The 24,006-nt window shown below is 57.6% G+C and overlaps 1 protein-coding gene across 4 annotated transcripts in view; it reads left to right on the top strand.

Moving 5' to 3' along the window:
- TRAPPC9 (trafficking protein particle complex subunit 9) overlaps positions 1-24,006 on the top strand; it is a 355,177-nt gene that overhangs the window by 78,727 nt on the left and 252,444 nt on the right. For all 4 annotated transcript variants that reach the window (XM_066265607.1, XM_066265609.1, XM_066265608.1 and 1 more), the window contains 5 exons: positions 3,094-3,239; positions 7,067-7,152; positions 10,344-10,470; positions 11,801-11,933; positions 14,569-14,732. In XM_066265607.1, coding sequence (XP_066121704.1) covers positions 3,094-3,239; positions 7,067-7,152; positions 10,344-10,470; positions 11,801-11,933; positions 14,569-14,732 — 656 coding nt within the window. The remainder of the gene's footprint in view (positions 1-3,093; positions 3,240-7,066; positions 7,153-10,343; positions 10,471-11,800; positions 11,934-14,568; positions 14,733-24,006) is intronic.

A 24,006-nucleotide genomic window follows, 5' to 3' on the forward strand; every position in this document is an offset into this window, starting at 1 on the left:
CGGTCAGGTCCGTCTCGCAGCTCCGGAGGCCCCGGGAGGTGGAGTCACCTGTCTGTCGGCTGTGTGCGGTCAGGTCTGCGTTGCAGCTCCGGAGGCCCCGGGAGGTGGAGTCACCTGTCTGTCGGCTGTGTGCGGTCAGGTCTGCGTTGCAGCTCCGGAGGCCCCAGGAGGTGGAGTCACCTGTCTGTCGGCTGTGTGCGGTCAGGTCTGCGTCGCAGCTCCGGAGGCCCCGGGAGGTGGAGTCACCTGTCTGTCGGCTGTGTGCGGTCAGGTCTGCGTTGCAGCTCCGGAGGCCCCAGGAGGTGGAGTCACCTGTCTGTCGGCTGTGTGCGGTCAGGTCCGCCTCGCAGCTCCGGAGGCCCCGGGAGGTGGAGTCACCTGTCTGTCGGCTGTGTGCGGTCAGGTCTGCGTTGCAGCTCCGGAGGCCCCGGGAGGTGGAGTCACCTGTCTGTCGGCTGTGTGCGGTCAGGTCCGCGTTGCAGCTCCGGAGGCCCCGGGAGGTGGAGTCACCTGTCTGTCGGCTGTGTGCGGTCAGGTCCGCGTTGCAGCTCCGGAGGTCCCGGGAGGTGGAGTCACCTGTCTGTCGGCTGTGTGCGGTCAGGTCCGCGTCGCAGCTCCGGAGGCCCCGGGAGGTGGAGTCACCTGTCTGTCGGCTGTGTGCGGTCAGGTCCGTCTCGCAGCTCCGGAGGCCCCGGGAGGTGGAGTCACCTGTCTGTCGGCTGTGTGCGGTCAGGTCCGTCTCGCAGCTCCGGAGGCCCCGGGAGGTGGAGTCACCTGTCTGTCGGCTGTGTGCGGTCAGGTCCGTCTCGCAGCTCCGGAGGCCCCGGGAGGTGGAGTCACCTGTCTGTCGGCTGTGTGCGGTCAGGTCCGTCTCGCAGCTCCGGAGGCCCCGGGAGGTGGAGTCACCTGTCTGTCGGCTGTGTGCGGTCAGGTCCGCGTCGCAGCTCCGGAGGCCCCGGGAGGTGGAGTCACCTGTCTGTCGGCTGTGTGCGGTCAGGTCCGCGTCGCAGCTCCGGGAGGTGGAGTCACCTGTCTGTCGGCTGTGTGCGGTCAGGTCCGCGTCGCAGCTCCGGAGGCCCCGGGAGGTGGAGTCACCTGTCTGTCTCAGGTCCGCGTCGCAGCTCCGGAGGCCCCGGGAGGTGGAGTCACCTGTCTGTCGGCTGTGTGCGGTCAGGTCCGCCTCACAGCTCCGGAGGCCCCGGGAGGTGGAGTCACCTGTCTGTCTCAGGTCTGCGTTGCAGCTCCGCAGGCCCCGGGAGGTGGAGTCACCTGTCTGTCGGCTGTGTGCGGTCAGGTCCGCGTTGCAGCTCCGGAGGCCCCTCCGCTGCGGCTGAGCGCTGGGTGGGTCGTCCCTGTGGTTGGATGTGTGTGGGCATGAGATGCCCGTCGGGCGTGACATCCCAGCCAGTGGAGATCGGCTCACCGTGGCCCCGGGGCAGGGCAGCAGGTCCTTCTCACTCAGAAGTTCACAAAGAGCTGGGCTTTGCAGCTGTTGGTGGTGACGCGCTCAGCCTTGTGAATCTAGCTCGGAAAGATTTGGAAGCTGACTTTGACTTTGAAGTTGAGCTCGTGGGAGTTTATTCATTTAGCATTTCCTGAGAGCTGTGCACTACAGAGCTGCCCTTGACGCTGGGCTAGAGACAGATAAGGCCCTGGGAGCCCGTCCTCGGGGGGCTCAGAGCTGAACGGGAGCAGATGGCAGCCGCGGTGGTCCCGAGCCTGTGTGATGACAGCACCCTGAAGGGTGTGCGCAGGCACAGGGAGTCAGAGGCCACACACGCCCTCTGGTTTGAAGGGCTGTGGGTGGTCAGTGCTGTCCACTGCCTTGGGTCCCTGTGGAGCTGGGTGAGGACCATGCGTGTGACCCTCCCTCTCCAGGGCCTGACGTGTTTGCCCAGAGCTGCGGGGAGGCCCGTGCCAGGACAGGATGGCACCAGGTATCTGTGGTTCCCTCCAGCTGAGAGAGGTGCGGCCATGAGGTCTTTAAGGCTCTTTATTAGGTGAGCCTGTGCTTGTGCAGAAAAATGAACTTTACTACCACACCGTTTCTGGCTCACACACACAAAGCGTGATGGTCACCGGGTGACCTGGGCCATACCCATCTTCTGTCCCAGTTTCTCACGGTCTGGCTTCTAGGACTGCCCCACGGTGGCAGAGAGGGCTGGCAGCAGCTTCACCGCCCTTGTCTGAGAGGGCAGGACAAGTTGTTTCCTCCTACAGCTACTGGGCCTTCCTTCCTGCAGAGGGACTTGGGGCCAGGGCACGAGGGTCACGGCCAGACCATCTGATCTTGCCCCACTTCCCTGCTCTTTCACTCCGAGGCCTGGGAATGTTCCAGATCCTAACCCCCATCTTGCCCCTCCGGGCACAAGGGAGGTCACAGGTGCCATGGTTCAAGGGTATGGTGTCTCCTGCTGTCACCAATTTTTAGCGGTGAGAGTTGGCCGTGTGCTTAACCTCTGTGGGTCATTTCCTCATGGATAACGTGGGGACAGTAGTCCTAGCGCCCCAGCGACCATGTGGGGATGTTTAATTGACACCATGTACACGAAGTGGTTAGCACGCCCGAATGTGCTCAGGCCCGTAGCTGAGAACACCTTCAATGAGGGCAGGCGGACTAATCTGAGCTGAGTCTCGGCGAGCCGGCATCTCTGCCGGGAAAGGGACGGAAGCGACAGGCAGCGCCGCCGTTCACTTAGAGTCCACGGAGCGGCCAGCGCGTGGTGCCTGGGATCTTAGCACTCAGGCTGCCTGCTGTGCTGTGCGGGCGCGGGCAGGCCGAGGGAGGAGAGGGAAGAGGGGCCGGGGAGTGCCGGCCTGCAGGGGGGCGCCGAGGGTCTCCCTGCGTGCACAGACCAGGGGCCCAGGCGTAGGGACGCTGGCTGCTGCCCACGCACACACGGCGGGCGGCCCTGGACGCCCCGCCCCGCATGCCGCGTCCTGCCCTGTCCCACCACCTGCAGTGCCGTTCTTTCCCGCCGTCCATCTGCTGTTTGATGCCCTGTTTTTCTAACATAGGCTGTTTTGTGGTGTTTCCACTGAAACCAAGCTAACAAGGCGGTTGACGAATTTTTGTTCCATCTGAAACGACAGGCGCGTGAAACTGCTGAACCTCCCTGCCAGCCTCCGGCCGCAGAAGATGAAGAGCTTGCTGGGTCAGAGCGTGTCCACCAAGAGCCCCTTCATCTACTCGCCCATCATCGCCCACAGCCGCGGGGAGGAGCGGAACAAGAAAATCGGTAGGACGCCCACCCTGGCCTTTGCGCCGCGCCCGCCCACGCGCAACCTGCCGGCCGGGGTGGCTCGTGCCTCTGTGCGCATGCGCGCAGTATGTCCGCGTGGCCCAGCGACTCTGCTCGGCTTCTCAGCGTGCTGCCGACATTGGCAGTTCCTTTAGACCTGATTTTTAAAAATGCGTTTCATGCAAGGCAATGTTTGTGGAGGTTGTAGGAACCGGAAGGCCTCTGGTAGCGGAGATTTATGAAAACTACAGGAGGGTGGGAAGTGGGGGGGGACCAGAGGGATTGCCCAGGGCCTGGCTGGCTTCTGTCCAGTGTTGGTGGGGGGTAAGGACAACCGTGGGGCCCTTGGCACCGCGGGACTGTGTGGCTGCAGGGTCAGCGCCCGGGGAGCCGCCCTGCCTCTCTCTATTTTTTCCTCTCCAGTCCTAAATTGTTGCGGCTGCTTTTCATGAAAAGAATACTCTGCGTGTTGCACAGGGCTTAGCCATTACCCAGAGATTCTCACAGCCGCTGACACAGCAGGTGATCTGTTCCCAGTCTGCAGATGAGAAGCCTGAGAACGGAGCCCCGAGTCACCTGCCCTGAGTCACCTGCCCTGGGTTGGGGCGCTAGGACGCCGGAGCGCAGGCTCCAGCCGGCTCAGTGACTCAGCCCCGGGAATTTTCCTCCGTAGCTGGCTCCTCATCCCAGTGAGAAGCACCTGCTCTCCTGTGCTGAGGATACATTCGGTGGATGATGCAAGGCTTTTTTTCTGAGATATAATAGAAGCCTCAGCTAAAATGCATGTTATTTGTTGAATACCCATGGGTAGGAAAATCTAATTTATATTCTGTGGCTTCTAATATCTTTTTGGCAATACACTTATCAGCTAGGACCTGCCTAGAGGCTTGAAGAATCATGTCTTTAACCTAAAATCCCAGTCTCAGTAGGTGTTTGTGTGCCATTGGGGGGGTTGTCGCTGTGGAGGGCACGGGGCCTCAGAGGAGGAGCCCCGAGGCAGCTGTGAGACTGCTTCCCGCTATGGACCATGTACTAGTCTTCCTGTTCGCATACTGCTGGCATCGCCCTCGTCCGGGCTGAACTGCGCAGCGGTGATGGCCGTGCACGTCCTGAGCCAGCGCGTGCTGGGCGGTGAGGGGTTTTGTACAGTTAGCTATGGGGCGCCGTGCTGAGGTCACCACTGCCCTGGAGGCCATGTGGTGGCTGGGACAGGCCGTGGTGGTCAGAGGCACTTGGGCCACAGCCTGGCCCCGCAGCTGTCTCTGCACACCGCACCACCTTGGGACACATGGTCCCGTCCCCCTGGGCTGCAGCTGTGCTGTCTGGAGTGTGGACAGAGGACGCTAACCTGCTGGGCTCTTAGGAGGGTCAAGTGAGAGAATGTCCCCAGAGGAGCCGGCAGCTGCGTGTGCTGTGCTGGGTGCGGGGATGTGACACGAGAGGTGCCTGCTGCGCGTAGGGAGAGACCAGCTTGTCACCAGGAGCAACCGGAAGATGCTGGTAGGCCCGGGTAACAGCACACGGGTGATGGATGGCCGTTGCTGCCCCCCAACCCCCCGTTTCTGGGACAGAGTGTGGAGGAAGGGCGCCCCACGTGGGCCACCACGCCGAGGTCCAGAGAGCAGATGCCCTCCTTCTCTCTGGTGGAAGTTATCTAAGCGGAGATTTATCTCAGGTGTACCTTCGCTTGAGTAGGTACACCTACTATGTAAGTGTGTATAGTTCCTCTCAAAACGCCAGGAAAATGCTTTTCTTTAAAATTTTTTTTTTAATTTAAATTTTTTTGACAGAGACAGAGAGTCAGAGAGAGGGACAGGTAGAGACAGACAGAAAGGGAAAGGGATGAGAAGCATCAGTTCTTTGTTGCGGCTCCTTAGTTGTTCATTGATTGCTTTCTCATATGTGCCTTGACCAGGAGGCTACAGCAGAGCGAGTGACCCCTTGCTCAAGCCAGTGACCCTGGACTCAAGCCAGTGACCTTGGACTCAAGCCAGCAACCTTTGGGCTCAAGCTAGTGACCATGGGGTCACATCTATGCTCCCATGGTCAAGCCAGTAACCCCGCGGTCAAGCTGATGAACCCGTGTTCAAGCCAGTGACCTTGGGTTTGAACCTGGGTTCTCTGTCCCAGTTTGATGCTCTATCCAGGGAGAAAATGCTTTTCTTACTGATGGTTTTGGGCCATGACAGAGAAGATAGCTCCTTAACTACCAGGCATAGCAATGTGTTAAAATAAATGATATTTTCCCCCACTGTGAGGAAGAGGCTGGGTCTAACCACCAAGGTCCGTGATAGGCTCAGGGATGTCGCTGAAGGGTGGGTGAGCACATGCTCCAGAAGGTGACCTCTGTGAGCCTCCCCTTGAGGCTCTCCTAGCCAGAGGGCCCAGGAGATGAGTAAGGAGAGGCGGGGTGAGGGGGAGGAGACCTGAGTTGGCAGCCGGTAGGGTTAGAGCAGGTGAGAAGGACTAGGGTTTGGTGTCTGTGCAGGGCGCCGGTGCCAGTGTCTGGGAGAGGCAGTGTCCCTGTGAAAGGTCTGGGCAAGCCGGGGAATTCTAATCGCACATCCTACTGGCCACTCCAGAGAAAGCCCTTTTAAGCAGGGTCTGCTGTAGACACCTCTAAGTTCAGACACTGCGGTCGAATCCCGCTTACCGGCTGGATCCCCGGCGTGTCTTACCCTGTTTGAGTTACCTGCTGTGTAAATGGGGATGACAGCACCTCTGTCCCCAGGTCATGTGAAGATCACGAGATTACCTGCTTGAACGTGCGCGAACCCGACTCCCACCCCACACACGCTGACTAAATCTGGAGGTCCTTGTCGTTGCCTCATGGAGTGTCTGAGAGGGAGGGGGCACCAGAAATGCAGATGAGCGCTGTTAGTTGTCTTTGTATCCAGTCACTACAGACTTGGTGACTGGGCCCCCGGGCCCCCTGCTCAGGGTTGCAGGCTGACCTCCCGGTGTCCGCCGAGGCTGGACTGGGGAGGATTTGTTTCCAAGCTCCCTCAGCTGGTTCACCATTCATTTCTGTTTAGTTGTGTAACCAATACCCAGGACCACTCTCAGTGGCCGGCGGCCGCTCCTGGGTCTTGGCCCCGGGGCCTCCTCCATAGACCCTCTCCTTCTTTGAATCTTTTCTTTCAGGAAGGTGTGGTATGGTCATTTTTAAGGGCTCATCTGATTATATTATCCCCCCCCCCCCGAGATACTCTCCCCTTTTCATGAACTCGGAGCCTACTGACCGGAGGCCTTAATCACACTTGCGGAGTCCACTTGTGTTACATAATAGACCTCATCATCATAGTCACACTTGGGGGGAGGATTATCCAGGCCGTCTGCACCAGGCTGGAGGTCTTGGGGGTCATCTCAGAATTCTGCTGGCCACAGAGGTTGAACTGTAGCCGGCCTAGGGGTGGTCAGGGGAGAAGCCACCCTCCTAGGGAGAGGGGAACTGAGCTATGTGCCACTTAAAACTGTGCCAGCCTCCGGGCTAGGGACGTGCTGTGTGACTTATGGCCCCTTGCTGGGAACGGTCCTGTCTGGATTGATTTCGATTTTGTGAAGCTGCATTCGGCTTGACGGCATGAATCAGCCCACTGAAGATGACAAGAAACATCTGTCACATAGCATCCAAGTGGCAGTGATGACTTGCTCTGTTTCCAAGAAAGCTAGCGGAAAAACTAGCTTTGAATTGTTTACCTTGTGACGATATTAATGCCTACCACTTCGCTGGAAAAATAAAAAGTGCCACGGGAGTAACCCGAGGTCATGCACAACATGCGGAGGACCGTCTAACACGTGGGTTCTTGTGTGTGTGTTTCTAGATTTCCAGTGGGTTCAAGGAGACGTGTGTGAAGTTCAGCTGATGGTGTATAACCCAATGCCATTTGAACTCCGGGTTGAGAACATGGTACGTATCACCAGTCATTTGACACTTTGGGTATATATACCAGCCTACCATTAAAATGTGTGTGTGTGTGTGTGTGTGTTAACCCTCGAAGCACACAATCTGCGATCTGTTTTTGCCTTCGTTCTGCCAAAGCTTACATGCTTTTTGTGAGTGGAGACGCACCCTACCATCCCTGTGCCTGTGGTGCCTGGCCCTCCACAGATGTGTGAATCAGTGGGCAAGGAGCCCTCCCGCCTGGACACACACCGGGCTTGGTGGATCGGATGTGAGATGTGAAATGCTCACGTCGACATGGATGTGAGATGATCACAGGTGACCTTCCTTACTGCTGCGGGATGAGGAGAGGGCCGAGGGCCAGCAGGAGGAAGGGCCCGGAGTCAGAGGGTGAACCGCCGCGTCAGGTCCGTGAGTGTCCTCTCGGCTTAGAAACCCGGGCTTCTGGCTGCGAGCTGTGCAGGGCGGCAGCGTTCACTTTGTAGTTGTCTGTGGGGAGTTCTCCCCCAATTCCGGTGTCGAGAGGAGACCTGTCCGGGCTCTGCAAGCTAATCCTAGTGCTCCCGGGCAGAGCCGCCCGCCTGCCAGGTGGTCCCACTCCTCAGGCCCCTCTGTGGACTGGCATCCGGTCCCACTCTGACTTCCGGTGACCTGCAGAGGACTGCGTTGAGACGGTTGGGGTCTCCCTGTGGGATTTTATGACTCACGTTCAGGGGCGGAGACCGGTGCTGTACGCAGGTGTCCTGCTGAGTGCCCATGCCCCGTGTCAGCCTTGGGCGAGGCACTGGGACCTGACCCCTCTGTGACCGTGGTCACTCTGTGGTGCGGGGTGCATAAGGTGCTGCAGGACCCACGTCTAGAAAGTCAGGGAGAGGTGACGGACAGCTCAGCTGAGCACATGGACGTGTCGGGGTTCCCGGGCAGACTGGGGGAGGCTTTTCACAGTGATGGCTAGGCCTTCAGCACGTGGCACAGCTGTTCTAATATCTGTCTGAGTTCTTAGAAAGTTCTGAGGTTCTTCAGAGGCCGGGCCTTCGAGGATGAGTGTCACCTTCTCCTGGTACAGGAACCTGCACTTGCTTTGTTTTTATTTAATTTTTCTATTGGTTTGAGGGGAGGGGAGAGAGAAGAAGAGAAGTGGGAGAGAGAGAGAGAGAGACAGATAGAGACATCAACTCCTTGTTTCACTTATTTGTCCAATTTAGTTACATACTCATTGATTGTTTCTCATACATGCGCTGAGTGGGGGGCTTGAACCCACAACCTCTGGTGCTCTGGGCCAGTGCTTTATCCCCTGAGCCACCCAGCCAGGGCCTTAGGTTTGGCTCTTGAACAGTCATTTCCAGTGTCTCTCTGCCTCTTGGCTTAAAGAGAGAGTGACAGAGGTTAGAGAATCATCCACAGAGTGGGTCAAGTATCAGATGCCTCTTTGCTTTTTCTTATACAGTTTTTCTCTTTAAAAAGTAGCTTTCATTTTTATTTGGTTAAAAAAATATGTGGTTTTCTGTCAATAATTAGGAAGAAGAAAGAATAAAATAAAAATTACCACTAGGAGCCCCCAAATCATGTTCAGGATTAAAAAAATTAAGTTATGAAATATCTCAAACATGTGACAGGCTACAGGGAATAACACTCACATATCCGCCATCCACATTTAGACGGTGTTAACAGTTGGCCGTATTTGTGTTAGCTATTTTAAAAAGAAATGAAATGCCGCTGTGTATTTTGCCGAGAGACAGTAGTCATCTAATTGGCTTCTGTTTCCACTCCTGCCCGTGACATCTGTTCTGCATGTAGTTAGATCATTTCACGCTACTGTTCAGAATCTGGGCACCGGGCTCTGGTGTGCTGCTCGTGGCTAAGGTGTTATCCCGGTACACCAAAGTTGCAAGTTCAATCCCTGGTCGGGACATGTAGGTACAGCAATCAACCAGAGAATGCACAGCTGGGTGGAACAACAAATCAATGTCTCTCTCTCTATTTCTCCCCTGCCTCCTCTCTGTAAAAAAAAAAGTCTGGGCACAGGTGTGCTCATTACTGCTAGAATGTCCCTTTGGGTGCATTCTGCCTTAGGAAAATTGTGCACGCATGTACACATAGACACGCATGTCCGTATGTACCTACACGCATGCATCTGCATACAGACTTAGGCCTGTGTGTGCAGAACAAACACAGATCCCATAAATCCTGCCTTCACAGTGGTGCCTCCAGTTCCAATCCATCTCTGTGGTTTATTTTATTTTATTATTTTTTTAACAATCAGTTCATTGTTCCATGTACTTGTGCACCCATTGATTATTTCTCCTATGTGCCCTGACCAGGGCCTGAAATGGCGCCCTGGGGCCCGAGCTGGTGACCTTGGTGCTCCGAAGCGAGACTCTGTGCCCTGCGCCACTGGGCGGGGCCTCCAGCTCCTCCTTGCCTCCCTCCATTCCATACCTGTGACCTTCCTGCCAGTGTGAGAGCCTGAGCTCACCACATCAACACGTTTTTGCTGGAATCTTGCAGACATACCTTAGCTTTTTAACTTATTTATTTATTTTTTTTATCGCCAGCCTTGCCACTTTGCTAGGTGTGCTTGTTAGTTTCAGTTTTACTGTAGGTCCTGTAGGGTTTTCTGTGGTCACGGTCTTGTTTCTTTGTGAATAAGTGCCTCTATGCTTTTTCTTCCTTTTTCTTGTCTTATTGCATTGGGTGGTATGTTTGTGACAGCGTGGACAAGTCCCGAGCTGACGTCCCGTGCTGTCCCCAGTCTTGGGGCAGCTCCTCAAGGCCAGGGAGAGTCTCGTTCCCGGTCAGGAGTGCTGCCTGGTACTAGCCGAGATGACTTGGTGATCTGTCCGTAGATGCACCAGACGGAGATTAATTGACATATTTTCACACTTCATGTTTTTTCTTTTTTTGTTTACATTCCCATTTGGTAAAACAACAAAACCAAACAAACAGGATAAAAATAAACATCGGGGCCAGCGTCAGTCAGTATGGCCTTGTTCCCGCGCCCCTGTGCTTTCTGTGTCAGGGCGGGTGAGTTGTGTCAGGCTTTCAGCCTGTTGCCACTGTCCTCGGGGTTTTAACAACAGCTGTTTCACTCCGGCAGCTTGCCTGCTGGTGGCTGTACCTTGCGTGGCTCACTTGGAAGTGACCAGGAGGCTGTGGGCCTGCCCTTGCATATTCATGCTGCCTGTTCCTTGTTCTAGGGCCTCCTCACGAGTGGCGTGGAGTTCGAGTCTCTCCCCGCGGCACTGTCCCTTCCGGCCGAATCTGGCCTGTACCCCGTGACGCTCGTTGGGGTCCCCCAGACGACGGGAACGATCACCGTGAACGGTAAGGGGAGCTTCCTTTTGGTGCAGGCCAGGTGGGCTGGCTGGCCCACTGCCCCGCCCCCCCGAGGCCTGTCACGGCCGCCTAGCATTCGTGTCCCAGCCTGGGGTATTGTTTCCCTTTGTCACTCGGTGTGTGCAGTTTTTTTTTTTCTTCTTCTTTTTTTTTTTTTGTATTTTTCTGAAGTTGGAAATGGGGAGGCAGTCAGACTCCTGCATGCACCCGACCAGGATCCACCCGGCATGCCCACCAGGGGGCGATGCTCTGCCCATCTGGGACGTCGCTCCATTGCAACCAGAGCCACTCTAGCGCCTGAGGCGGAGGCCATGGAGCCATTCTCAGCGCCTGGGCAAACTTTGCTCCAATGGAGCCTTGGCTGCAGGAGGGGAAGAGAGAGACAGAGAGGAAGGAGGGGGGGAGGGGTGGAGAATCAGATGGGCGCTTCTCCTGTGTGCCCTGGCCAGGAATTGAACCCGGGACTCCCACACCCCAGGCTGACGCTCTACCACTGAGCCAACTGGCCAGGGCCGGCGTGTGCAGTTTGGACCACTTCTCTCAGAACTTCAACAGCCCTTTTGAAACTTTGCAGGACCAATTTCAAGTGCTTATCTAACCCATGGAGTTTTTCTTTGTTTTTTGTGGGTTTTTTGGCCTGGAAAATTTGCTGATCTTAAGTTCTAGTTCTCGCCCACATCCAGCGGACTCGCTGCTCCGTGTCGCAGTGGTAACAGTAGTGGGCTTTCTTATTTTTATCTCAGCAGAAGCTTTTGAGACCTTTTTCAAATACCTAAGTCACACTGTCCTGGAACAGAGCACAGGCTCTCACGCCCACTTTGGGGATAAATGAACTTGGAGAGCCCATCAGGGAAAAGGTGGGATGGAATCAGTATGCTGTGCCGAGTCCCAGGTCACGGAGACGCTCGGTGGCCGAGTCCCAGGTCACGGAGACGCTCGGTGGCCGAGTCCCAGGTCACGGAGACGCTCGGTGGCCGAGTCCCAGGTCACGGAGACGCTCGGTGGCCGAGTCCCAGGTCACGGAGACGCTCGGTGGCCGAGTCCCAGGTCACAGAGATGCTCACCTGCACACCCCGCCTGGACGCAGGGCGCCTGTGCGGCAGGAAGGCCGGAGCCCATCAACTTCCCCTCTCCGCAGGGGAAACCGAGGGTCTTCGGGGTCGAGAGTGGGGCCTGCGGGTGAGACTGGCCCGTGACGGGCGTGAATCAGCACTCGGGTGTTCAGGGAGGGACCCCGCACTCTTCTTGCTACTGGGGGCTGCCTTCGGGCCGGCACGGAGCCATTCCCGGCGGTGCAGAGCCTTTCCTGGTCTTCCAGGTTACCACACCACCGTCTTTGGAGTCTTCAGTGACTGCTTGCTGGACAGCCTCCCGGGGGTAAAGACCAGTGGCTCCACGGTCGAGGTCATCCCTGCTCTGCCCAGACTCCAGATCAGCACGTCTCTGCCCAGGTAGGCGTTCGCCGAGCACAGGCTCTGCGTTCCGGCGACACCCGGTGGCGCTGGTCGGTGTACACGTTCAGTGGCACCAGAGCCCGACTCAGCCCGTGGCTTTTCTGACCAGAGCCTAGGCCCGGCTTCCTGCAGGACGGCCGATAGCGGTGTGCTGTGCTCACGGCGCGCTGGACCGAAGGGGCAGGGGTCCCACCGGGAGCAGAACCGAGTGTGAGATCAGCCTCTGAAATAATGGTTTTTGTGAACTGCAGCCATGAGGGTTTTAAGGAACTTAAGAAAACGTCGGTATTGTAAAAAACAGCATTACAGGAAAGCATGAAAAGGAAGTGGACTACATCTCAGGAGCTGCAGGAATTCAGTTACTCCTGAGGCTTGCTGGTGCCTCCTTCCTTCCAGGGGACAGCCTCCCCGCCCCTCCCCCACCCCCTCTTCCTTTCCTCTATTTCTTTTCCTCCTTTTAATACAAGGGTAGGCAGAAGTAGGTTAGTTACCTGTATTGTTACTTAAGAGATTAACCTGTAAGAAGGATATGAAATAATAACACTAAGAAGACAAATAATATAAATAATACAATAACAAAGAAATACTTGCAATTGTAACCCTACTTCTGCCCACCCTCCACACCTGTTAGAATAGTTGGGATTAAACCTCGTTTCGCATAGCATCCTTAGATTTTCACGTTTTGCACAATGATGTCACGTAAGCTGAAGTGTTTTGTTTTGACGGCTTCCGAAGCACCTCAGGAAGTCCCTCGGGTCACGTCACGTTCACGTCCTTGCCCTCGGAAGTGGGTTTGTCTCCGTTCTTGCTCTCTTGGGGAATGCGTTCCTGTGTGTCCTTTTGGCTGTTTTTATGTAATGTATCTTGGTATTTCCTGAAGAGTCTTAGACACTCCTTCACCCACGCAGCGGGCCCTGCACCAGGTGCCAGCCGGCAGGATGGACGCCGTGCCCGGGCCTCGCCCCGGCAGGGACAGTGGGCGGGGCGACAGGGGGCCCTGCCCTCACCATCCTGCTTTCAGGACTCTGAGGGCTGCGGGGGAGCCCTTCCAGGAGGTGACGTGAGCGTGGAGAGGTGAGGGAGCAGCCTGGTAAAGTGGGCAGGCCGCAGAACTTTCTAACACGGGGAGGGCCTGGCAGGAAGCATCGTGTGATTGGGAAATAAAAGGAAATGTAGAAAAAAATGAACTCAAAAGAGATCATAGCACTAATTGTGAGAGCCAGGAGTATAAAACATGGAGAAGAAAGTGTTTGTGGTCCTGGGTGAGGCAGAGGGGTTCTCTGGATGACGTCAAAGCAAGTCCTCCAGCGACCCTGGAACCAGAGGCCCCGGGTGAGGCGTGGCCGGCGCCGCGAGCCTGACCTGTTCACCGGTCACCCTCCCCTGGCGCTGCGGAAGCCTGAGACCAGCACTGACAGGGACGTTCTTTTCTGCCCTTTGACCCTGACGGGGTGGGGACATGGAGCTCTCGTGATATGTGTACGCAGTGCGTGGGTCTGTGCCGTCCCCTGTGCCGGGCGGTACCGGGAGCAGAGCTAAGAGAGCTGGTTTTCAGTGACAGCTGGGCACTTGCCCGTGCGGGGCCCGCAGCCCGCTTGGTCTGCTCACAGCCCGTTTCTGGTGGAGTTCAGAACGCGACGTGGGCGCACATGCATTTAGACCACGTGGCTTTCTGTGGAAATCCTTCCAGTCCAAGGAGGCTAAACGGTTCCCGTCCCGGGAGAAAGTGACCCTTTCGCCCACCCGTGACCTCCCCGTTCTCTTTTGTGGCCAAAGTACTCCAGAGCATGGTACAGACACTTTAGCTGAACCTACCCCACACGCCCCTCTTGGGTGTCCGGCCTCTGTCCCCACGTGCCCGTGCTCGCTGGTGACCCCTCTGCCTGGAAGGGGGTGTGCTGCCTGGAAAGGAGACAACCCGGGTGATTAGTGCTCTGGGTTAGGAGGTAGGAGAGCTCGGGAAGAGCTCAGACTGCGGGCTGTGGTGTGGGAGCCTCGGGCCTCACCTGACCGAGTCCAGGACCCAGCCGCACGGACACTTTAACCCCTGGGCACCTCGAGGACCCAGCCACCCGGACCCCGTCCAGCCCCAGGGCCCCGCCGGTGGCCCGGGTCATGGTGGGTGTGGGCAGGTGTGCCTCCTCGTTCTGCCCGGTGACGTGGAGGGTGTTACACGTACATCCCACTCTCTTCGTTCCCGATCTCGTGCTGTCAGTCGGAACGGTTCACTTACGTTTTCTTCTTAAACCTGTGGATTTTCCCAGGGCAGTTCTGAGCGGGAGATGTTTCTTTCTTTGAGAGAGAGTAACACGGTCATGGTTCATGTGAATTAATTGTTTCATTGTTGCCTTCACCATAATCCAATGATTGTGTAATTTAATGCTTCCTACTCACATTAGAAATCAAGGCCGAGTGAGGGTGACCATGTTTATAACACGCCAGGGACCCGGGATGCGTCTGCATGTAGAGAGCACGCAACACGTGGCGACTCACCCTTCTGTCCCTGGTAGCTGGCCCTGAATTCCCTCGTACCTGTTTCTGAAATGGGTAAGGGTGGCGATGTGAGTAATTCTAAAATGCCACTGGTTTGCTTTCTTTTTAAAACGTGTTGTTACCACTGCTGTTGTCTTAGATCTGCACACTCACTGCAGCCTTCCTCCGGCGACGAGGTTTCTACGAACGTGGCGGTCCAGCTCTACAATGGAGAAACCCAGCAACTCGTCATCAAGTTGGAAAATATTGGCATGGAGCCCTTGGAGAAGCTGGAAGTCACTTCGAAGCTCCTCACCACCAAAGGTCGGTATGTTAAGCAGGATAGACCTCGGCCATGTTCATCTTCTTCATCTGCAGAAGAAACACTTCAGATAACGTGTTCAGGGACGCTCAGTTTCCCCCACTTTTCGGTGTAACGTTGGCATTCTAATCATGCGTGAGGAATGCACATGGGAAGACAGTGGAGCCAGACTGTGTCCTTGTCGCCTGGGGTCTCCGCATCGCAGACCGCATGCGTGCGGGGGACACTGGCCGGCTTAGAAGCGTCCCCGCCTGGGGCCCGTCCCCAGTCTGCCCGCCGTGCTGCTCAGTGGGCCATGCGCTTAGAGCCTGTGCCCCTGTCCTGGGGGCAGGCGCTCTGCTTCCTGGTTCAGAAACACAGGCTGCTGTGGTCAGGAGGCCGGGGTGGACATTTGGCCTCGTCGTTCACTGGCTGTTTGTCCTTTCTGAGCCTCCGTTTCCCCCGGGGAGATAAGGGGACGTGGGGCTCACCATGTAGAGTTGTTTCAAGAATCCCGCGTGGGGGAGTATGGCAGATGCCTGGCACAGTGGTGTTAGTGAGCGGCACTGCCCAGGGGGCCTGCCTGTAGGAGAGAGAGGTGTGAAGGGAAATCAGTTCACCTGATACAGTTAGAGATGCTGGGCCAGCCAGTGCGACCAGACAGAGAGAACCAGCAGGACCAGAGGGGTTTCACGCCTTGATGGCAGTGTGAGGGAGGCCAGTGTGAGGGAGGCCAGACAGGCAAGGGGAGCTTGCTGGGCCTGGTTACGCGCCCAGGAAGGGAGGTCCTGTGCACACCTCCCTGGCGGGGGGTGGGGGCTCCCTTCTCCTGCTAATGACACACCATCCCGGGAAAACCCGGAGAGGAAGCGTTGAAGAGGCAGAGCCACAGGCTGTCTGGTTAGTTCCACTTGGAGGGAGGGTCCAGGGGTGAGTGTGGGAGGATTTTATTTTGCAGAAATCATGCCGTGGACTAAGGCATTTGGATTGTGTGAGAGGGGAAGGGCTCCTCTGAGCGTGTCCTGCCGGGGAGAAGCTCGGGCGTCTTGTATTTGCATATTCCTCTCACCGATTTTGGGGGGAAATAAAGCATGCGCTTGCAGGTTCACAGGGAGCTCCCTGCCGCAGCTCTGGGGTCCCCTTGACCGTGAGACGGAGAGCCCCAAACTCATTGCGTAGAGCACAGCACAGCTGTCTTCAAAGCAGCACATCCGCAAGTGAAAAATCAGAGCTGTCACTCTGTGTAATTCTCATCCCAAGCTGTGCTGCATCACGTGTGGAATTAAGTTAATGGAAGGAAACCGTCTGCTTTCAGAACACACAAAAGGAATAGTACCTCCTGTCACTTAGATCGTGGGGCATCCCAAAGCTGTCAGCACCAGTACACGACCTAATGACGGATTTGAGAACACGGGAAAGTCGGAAGCTGAGATGGCGAGCGAGGGTTGCGTGTTCCCACGGGGGAGGGCAGAGAGACCTTGTGAGGGCGCGTCGTGGGCGATAAAAAACGCCTGTTCCTCTTTCAGCGTCACTGTTATTTAAGCCACCATGTTGGCTTCTGTAAGGGCCCCTCCAGTGTCCCCTCCGTGAAACTTCTCCACGTGGAGTTAAGAGCTCGCTTCGCTGGGTTCCACCTGCTTTTCTTTGGGCTGCTGTTAGAGCTGTTTAGCATCTATCTCAGCAGTGATAATGGCAGTAACACCTTCTTGGCACCAGGTGGACGGCACTTCAGGTGGTTTTTCTAATGAAGTAATCACAACACCACTAAGTGGTCTCTTTCGGGGTGGCGGCGGCGGCCTGTTCATGTCACTGCTGCGTGCCCAGGGCCTGGGAACTGAGAACAGAGCTTGTCGCATAGCAGGTGCTTGATGCGTACAGCATCGTCCCCGGTGTGGGGTTGTCCTGAGGCTGACATGGTGGCGCAGAGCCCAGGAAGCTCGGGTCCGTTCTGGGTGCACATGTGGCCGGCCCGTGGGTGCCGTGAGAAGACTGCGTGTTCGAGGTGCGTCCCTCTGCAGGCAGTCCTCTGCGCGTGGGGGCCTGGGCCGTGCCAGGGCCTGCCTGCGTGCCCACCCTCCTCCCTCTGCCGTGCCTGATGCGCGTGGGGGCCTGGGCCGTGCCAGGGCGTGCCTGCGTGCTCACCCTCCTCCCTCTGCCGTGCCTGATGCGCGTGGGGGCCTGGGCCGTGCCAGGGCGTGCCTGCATGCCCACCCTCCTCCCTCTGCTGTGCCTGATGCGCATGGGGGCCTGGGCCGTGCCAGGGCGTGCCTGCGTGCCCACCCTCCTCCCTCTGCCGTGCCTGATGCGCGTGGGGGCCTGGGCCGTGCCAGGGCGTGCCTGCGGCCCCACCCTCCTCCCTCTGCCGTGCCTGATGCCTGGAGGCAGCCAGGGTCCTGTCAGAGGGACGTCCCTGTTCGTCCCTCTGAACAAACCCCCCCTTCTTCAGATAAAGACAAGCTTCTCGTTTTGTGTTTTCCTGCCAATCCCCCGTGCTTTCCTGTCTTGTTTTAATTCCTGCTCTTAGAAACTCATTTTAGATCGTTCTGCGTTTCCAGTGTCTGGTAAGCATCAGTGACGGTCAGACAGACCTCTGTGGGCCTCCTCGGTGTCTGAATTGTCGCTGGGGCTCTCTGGGGCGAGTGTGTCCCCCTGACCACAGCACCTGGTATGGGATGAGCATTTCTGGCCCACCCATCAGACAGGGATGGCCCGCCGATGCCGCGCAGCTGTTTTAAGTACAATCCATTTGTCAGCAGGTCTATGTGGGTGGTTAGAGATGCCACTTCCGCCTTTACTTAAAAGGTTATGACTTTCATGGTAATGAGCCCCAGTGAAGAAGAGTTTATTGTACTTCTTTTTTGTTTCAAGGTGAGAGGAACAGAGATAGTGAGGCAGACTCCCGCATGCGCCCCAACCGGGATCCACCTGGCAGCCCTGTCTGGGTTCAGTGCTCAAGTAATCAGCTATTTTTAGCACCTGAGGTTGTTGCGCTTACATTGGAGTTATTCTTGGAGCCCAGGGCCAAGCTTGAACCAATTGAGCCGCTGGCTGCAGGAGGGGAAGAGGGAGTGAAGGGAGATAGAGAGGGGGAGAGAAACTGATGGTCACTTGTCCTGTGTGCCCTGACCTGGAACTGAACCGGGATGTCCATATGACTGGCTGATGCTCTATCCATGGAGCCACCGGCCAGAACCACTACTTGCTTTTGAACAGATCTTCTAAGCTGTGTGTGAGCCCGTGAGTGGGCACAGACACAAGCCTGCCTGCACACACATGTGGGTGCACATGTACATCCTTCATTTCTTCATCTTCTAGCTTCATTTCTGGACAGAAGCGATGACTGTGTGTTGGTATGATTAAAAACCCGTAGGTGTCTGAGATGAGACCGGCGGCATCCTTTCCCTGTGAGCGTTGCAGTGCAGTGTCTGCAGTGAGGAGCGAGCCCTCCCAGGCTGCAGGTGGGAACACTTTCTGCACGCTGTCCCTGGAAAGTGGCCAGCTCCACTTGATGGCAAGCCACTAACCTCTAGCATTAAAACAGTGGCGCCCTGGCCGGTTGGCTCAGCGGTAGAGCGTTGGCCTGGCGTGCAGGGGACCCGGGTTCGATTCCCAGCCAGGGCACATAGGAGAAGCGCCCATTTGCTTCTCCACCCCCCCCTCCTTCCTCTCTGTCTCTCTCTTCCCCTCCCGCAGCCGAGGCTCCATTGGAGCAAACATGGCCCGGGCTCTGAGGATGGCTCCTTGGCCTCTGCCCCAGGCGCTAGAATGGCTCTGGTCGCGGCAGAGCATCACCCCCTGGTGGGCAGAGCGTCACCCCTGGTGGGCGTGCCAGGTGGATCCTGGTTGGGCGCATGCGGGAGTCTGTCTGACTGTCTCTCCCCGTTTCCAGCTTCAGAAAAATACAAAAAAACAAAAAAACAAACAAAAAAAACCAAAAAACAAAAAAACAGTGGCTATTCTTCCTGAAACCACACCCCACAGGGAGATAAGCGAGTGACATGTACTAATCTTGCCAATCCTGACGGTGTATCATTGTGTAGCGTTTGGAAAGGCCCCCCAATGTCCTGTGGGGTACCACAGTGTTGAAGGACAGTCATAGGAACAGCGGGGCCGGCTGTGAGGCATCAAAGCATGTCAGCCCTGAGGACGGCGCTCCCCACCTGCAGCAGCCATGGCGCAGTCTCTGGGCGCCGTGTGTGCCTGTCGGGCTCAGATAGAAACACTGTGGCGATGGGGTACCCGGGGGTGAGTCAGCGGCTCCCGTGGGCCGGTTTGCCTGTTGTTTGAATGTGTCACCCTTAGGTCACGGAACTGAATACAAGAGTGAGCAGAGCGGTTTGAGATCCTCCTGAGTGTGCCGTGTGCGTGGGAGACGTCTGCTCCGTGCCCAGGGCTCTGCGCATTGGCTGCGGCCCTGCCCTGTGGGGCGCAGGTCGGTGCAGCGTCCCCTCTCCCCTCGCCATGCCGTGGCTGGTGTCTCGCAGAAGCCGCCCGCCGCACTCGGCTGCTATGTGGTTTTGACCCCCCCGTTCCCGTGGCGTCACCTCTGCCAGGGTGCAGCGCAGCCTCCTGTCAGCCAGTGAGATGGGGACGTGGGTTTGGCAGCTGACAGGCTCTGCTCACGGTCAGCTGTGTCACTGTCCTGAGCAGGCGTCTGACCGTGCGAGGCATCGTGCTGTCCCGACCTGCGGCCATTCGAGAGCAAGGGGTGATGCCTCTGGCGCCCCTGGCTCAGTGCCCGGCCCGTGGCAGGTGAGGGGAGCCACCAGAGCTGGCGTGGTTTCCCATTTCCCAGTTCCGCTCTGCGGCCGCAGAGACCAGGACGCCGGGCCCGGTGAGGCGACTCTGGGCGAACGCCGCCTGAGTGAGGCCGGCGCCTGGGTCTCAGCCGCCAGAGCTGGTCCCCTCCCCGAGCAGTTTGGACACGGCTCAGCGTCGTCCTTGTTCTTGTTTTTCCTGGAAGGGTGTAGTTTTTTTTTTTTTTTAGGGATTTTTTTATTTTTATTTTTTTATTTTTCTGAAGCTGGAAACGGAGAGACAGACAGACTCCCGCATGCGCCCGACTGGGATCCACCCGGCACACCCACCAGGGGGCAACGCTCTGCCCACCAGGGGGCGATGCTCTGCCCATCCTGGGCGTCACCATGTTGCGACCAGAGCCACTCTAGCGCCTGGGGCAGAGGCCACAGAGCCATCCCCAGCGCCCAGGCCATCTTTGCTCCAGTGGAGCCTTGGCTGCGGGAGGGGAAGAGAGAGACAGAGAGGAAAGCGCGGCGGCGGAGGGGTGGAGAAGCAAATGGGTGCTTCTCCTCTGTGCCCTGGCCGGGAATCAACCCAGGTCCTCCGTATGCTAGGCCGACGCTCTACCGCTGAGCCAACCGGCCAGGGTGGAAGGGTGCAGTTTAACAGTGAACAAGGATGTGTTCGCATTAAAACCGTAGCCAGTCAGCCCCGGAGGCCCCACAGTGGGTCAGCGAGAGCCCTGCCCCCCAGGGGAAGACGGGACGGTGAGGCGCTCCTGGGAGGCGGGTGTGGGGAGCTCACTGCTCCTTTGTTCCCAGGGACCAGGGACGAGGGACGAGGGATGAGGGACGAGGGGAAACCCGCTGCCCGTTAGTTTTCGGTAATAAGCCGGCCCAAGTGCCGCCTGACCTACAGCACCTCACCCACCCGGCTGAGCTTCCTGACTTTTTACCTTTTTCAGGCTGCTTTGCGTCTGAATGGCTTATGCTGTTTTTTTTTTTTATAATCCTTTATAAAAAATTAGAGCAATGAAGAGCAAAGAGGACTCCGTTTCTCCACTCCTTCGTTTGCATGCCGAGTCACACTGCGCTTCTGGGCGGAGGTGGACGGGGGCAGAGAGGGGCCGGTGCGGCTGGGACTGCGTGGCGGGGGGCCGGCTGGGGGGGAGTCGCGGGGACCCAGCTGTCCTCAGCTCCCAGCTGCGTTGTTAGGGTTCAGAGGACGGCCTCCGGGCAGACACGCTGGGGTTTGGGTCCTGGCTGTGCCCTTCCTGGCTGGATGACTGGGACACGTTCTGTGCTTCTGTGGCAGTCTGTTTCCTCATAATGGGGAGTGGGGGGTGCTCTGTAATTCTGGTCGTTGGAACACACGTGCAGCACGTAACATGGTCCCTGGCGCTGCCAAAGGGTCAGTAAGCAGTGGCCCTGGCTGTGTGCTGTGGTGATTACCGTATTTCCCCATATATAAGATGCTCCCATGTATAAGACACATCTTAATTTTAGGGTCCGAAATTTGAAAAAAAGATATTACATAAAGTTATTGAACTCAAGTTTTATTCATCATAAAATCCATACAACTCCTCATCACTGTCAGAACTCCCATCCCTCATCTGAGTCTGATGACAGATCACTGTCTTCAACCTGAGCGTAAAAACAAGTGCGGAAAAGTGGGAAATGCAAGTAAAAAAATCTACAACCGCTGTATAAGACGCACCCAGTTTTTAGACCCCAAATGTTTTGGGAAAAGTGCATCTTATACATGGGGAAATACAGTGTCATGGGTTCTGCCTTCGTTGTTACAGAGATGGCAGCTTGTGTGTCCCCTTCCTTAGACATTTCTCAGTTCTGACGCTCAGTTTCCTAACCAGCACTCAGAGGGCTGCGTCATCAGGTTTGCTGCCGGCCCTCCTTCTCTCCTCTCCCTTTCGCACGCACGGTTCCCTTGCCTCTGCCCGTCACAGGCCTAGGCAGGACAGAAGGGACCCTTGTCCTCAGTGGGCTCGCAGTGCGGGGCGGGGCTTCCCTCAGTTTCCCTTCCCACCACCGAGCCCTCCGCTCGCCCGTGTGTGTCCTTGTGCCCGCCTGCCACCGAGCGCTCCGCTCGCTCCTGCGTGTGTCCTCGTGCCCGCCTGCCACCGAGCCCTCCCCTCTCCCGCGTGTGTCCTCGTGCCCGCCTGCCACCGAGCCCTCCGCTTGCTCCTTCCTGTGTGTTTCCTTGTGCCCGCCTGCCACCGAGCTCTCCGCTCGCTCCTGCGCGTGTCCTCGTGCCCGCCTGCCACCGAGCCCTCCCCTCTCCCGCGTGTGTCCTCGTGCCCGCCTGCCACCGAGCCCTCCCCTCTCCCGCGTGTGTCCTCGTGCCCGCCTGCCACCGAGCCCTCTGCTCGCTCCTGCGCATGTCCTCGTGCCCGCCTGCCACCGAGCCCTCTGCTCGCTCCTGCGCGTGTCCTCGTGCCCGCCTGCCACCGAGCCCTCCGCTCGCTCCTGCATGTGTCCTTGTGCCCGCCTGCCACCGAGCCCTCTGCTCGCTCCTGCATGTGTCCTTGTGCCCGCCTGCCACCGAGCCCTCCGCTCGCTCCTGCATGTGTCCTTGTGCCTGCCTGTGGCGCGTCCTCTGCTCAGCTCTTCAGCGAGCCTTTCCTGAGCACCTGCTGCGTGGTGGCCGTGGCGCTGGCAGTGGGGACGCCAGGGGAACCAGCGGCCAGTCCCTGCTTCTGGGCACAGAATGTGCTTCCATGCTCTTGGCCGTGGTGGGACACACTCATGGATGTGGGACCTGGCGGGCTCTCGGGTGCCCGTGCGCATCTCAGAGCCTCTCCCGCATCCACACTGCGTCCGCCTGCCCCGCCCCCCCGAAGGCTCTCCCACCCCTCTAGGACAGTGAATTACACCACTCCCTCTGGGCACTGCCCTGCTGAGGCTCCGTTACAGTGACCCGTCCCCTGGCTTTGTGCTAGTCGGCAGTCATTTATGTCACAGTTACGGAGCGGCCACGTGAGTAACGCATGGACCCCATCCTGAAGGACGCTTGGTCAGCATGGGAGTCGGGCAGGACCAGGGGGTTGGCCGGAGTCCTGGTGGCACGGCCTGTGTTGCGTGTGCCACCTCTGAGTAGCCGCAGTACTGGAGTGACGGGGGCACCTCGCCTCCTGCGGAGACGTCGAGACCCATGGACGATGGGGGTCCGTGCAGCTCAGTGACCCTGTGCACGTGACGCCCTGCGTGGTCGCGGTGGCTTCCGTGTGCAGCTCAGTGACCCTGCGCACGTGACGCCCTGCGTGGTCGCGGTGGCTTCCGTGTGCAGCTCAGTGACCCTGCGCACGTGACGCCCTGCGTGGTCGCGGTGGCTTCCGTGTGCAGCTCAGTGACCCTGCGCACGTGACGCCCTGCGTGGTCGCGGTGGCTTCCGTGTGCAGCTCAGCACTGTACATGGCTCTGGGGTCAAGCTGGAGAAGTTTACAAGACAGGCTCTTCCGGGGACCCGGGGTGCCTTTCAGCCTGTACTGGGGACTCGTGTGTCCAGTGCATCGGGAGCGGGGACAGGAAGTAAACAAGCAGGACCGGAAGGGCAAGGAGGGGCTGGCCCTGCGGCCGGGGACTTCTACGTGCTGCGGGTGGCGGTGCTGACCCTCACACTCAGGCTTGTGTGACCCTGAGGCCCCGTACTTGACGGTGACATCTGTGTCCTACCGTCTCTATTTAAGGTGCTGAGTCACGTCGCCTTAGGACGGCGTCCTTGCACCTGCACTCTGGCTGCAGCGCCGGGTGTGCTCGTGGGGTCCGGTTAGCGGCGAGAGACGGTGTGTGTGGAAGGAACGTGGTGTTGCTGTTCTGGCCTGACTCCTGGTTCCCTCCTGAGATGCTTGGCTGTGGATAGCTTGTCCAAGCTCTCTGCCTTCGGGGCCCCTTGTAAACGAAGTGGCTGTAGTGTGCGGGTCAGAGTGCTCCTTGGACAGGTGGCCGTGCCCGTTAACGCTGTCCAGCAGGGTCTCCAGGAGAGGAATGGCCGTGTGTTCCCAGGCCCGCCCTCCGCTCCCTCCCGGCTGCCTGCCTTGCCACGTCAGCACTGGGCGAGAGGGGGCGGTGCACTTACCCAGGTCATCTGGATGAACTTCTCATAAGCCCGGGCACCCTCCCTACGGGCATGTGACTGCCCGCCAGTTTGCGTGGCTTCAGTGGAGGTAGCCAGGCCGCTCTGGAGCAGCGGACCCAGCTGGCAGAGTTGAGTCTGGGATGCGTCAGCGGCACATGTGGCCTAGGCGGTTGCTGTCCTTGTCATCAGTGTGGAGCAGGGGTCCCCAAACTTTTTACACAGGGGGCCAGTTCACTGTCCCTCAGACCGTTAGAGGGCTGGACTATTAAAAAAAACTATGAACAGATCCCTATGCACACTGCACATATCTTATTTTAAAGTAAAAAAACAAAACGGGAACAAATACAATATTTAAAATAAAGAACAAGTAAATTTAAATCAACAAACTGACCAGTATTTCAATGGGAACTATGCTCCTCTCACTGACCACCAATGAAAGAGGTGCCCCTTCTGGAAGTGCGGTGG

This window comes from Saccopteryx bilineata, chromosome 3, assembly GCF_036850765.1.
Source record: "Saccopteryx bilineata isolate mSacBil1 chromosome 3, mSacBil1_pri_phased_curated, whole genome shotgun sequence".
Taxonomy (NCBI): Eukaryota; Metazoa; Chordata; class Mammalia; order Chiroptera; family Emballonuridae; genus Saccopteryx; species Saccopteryx bilineata.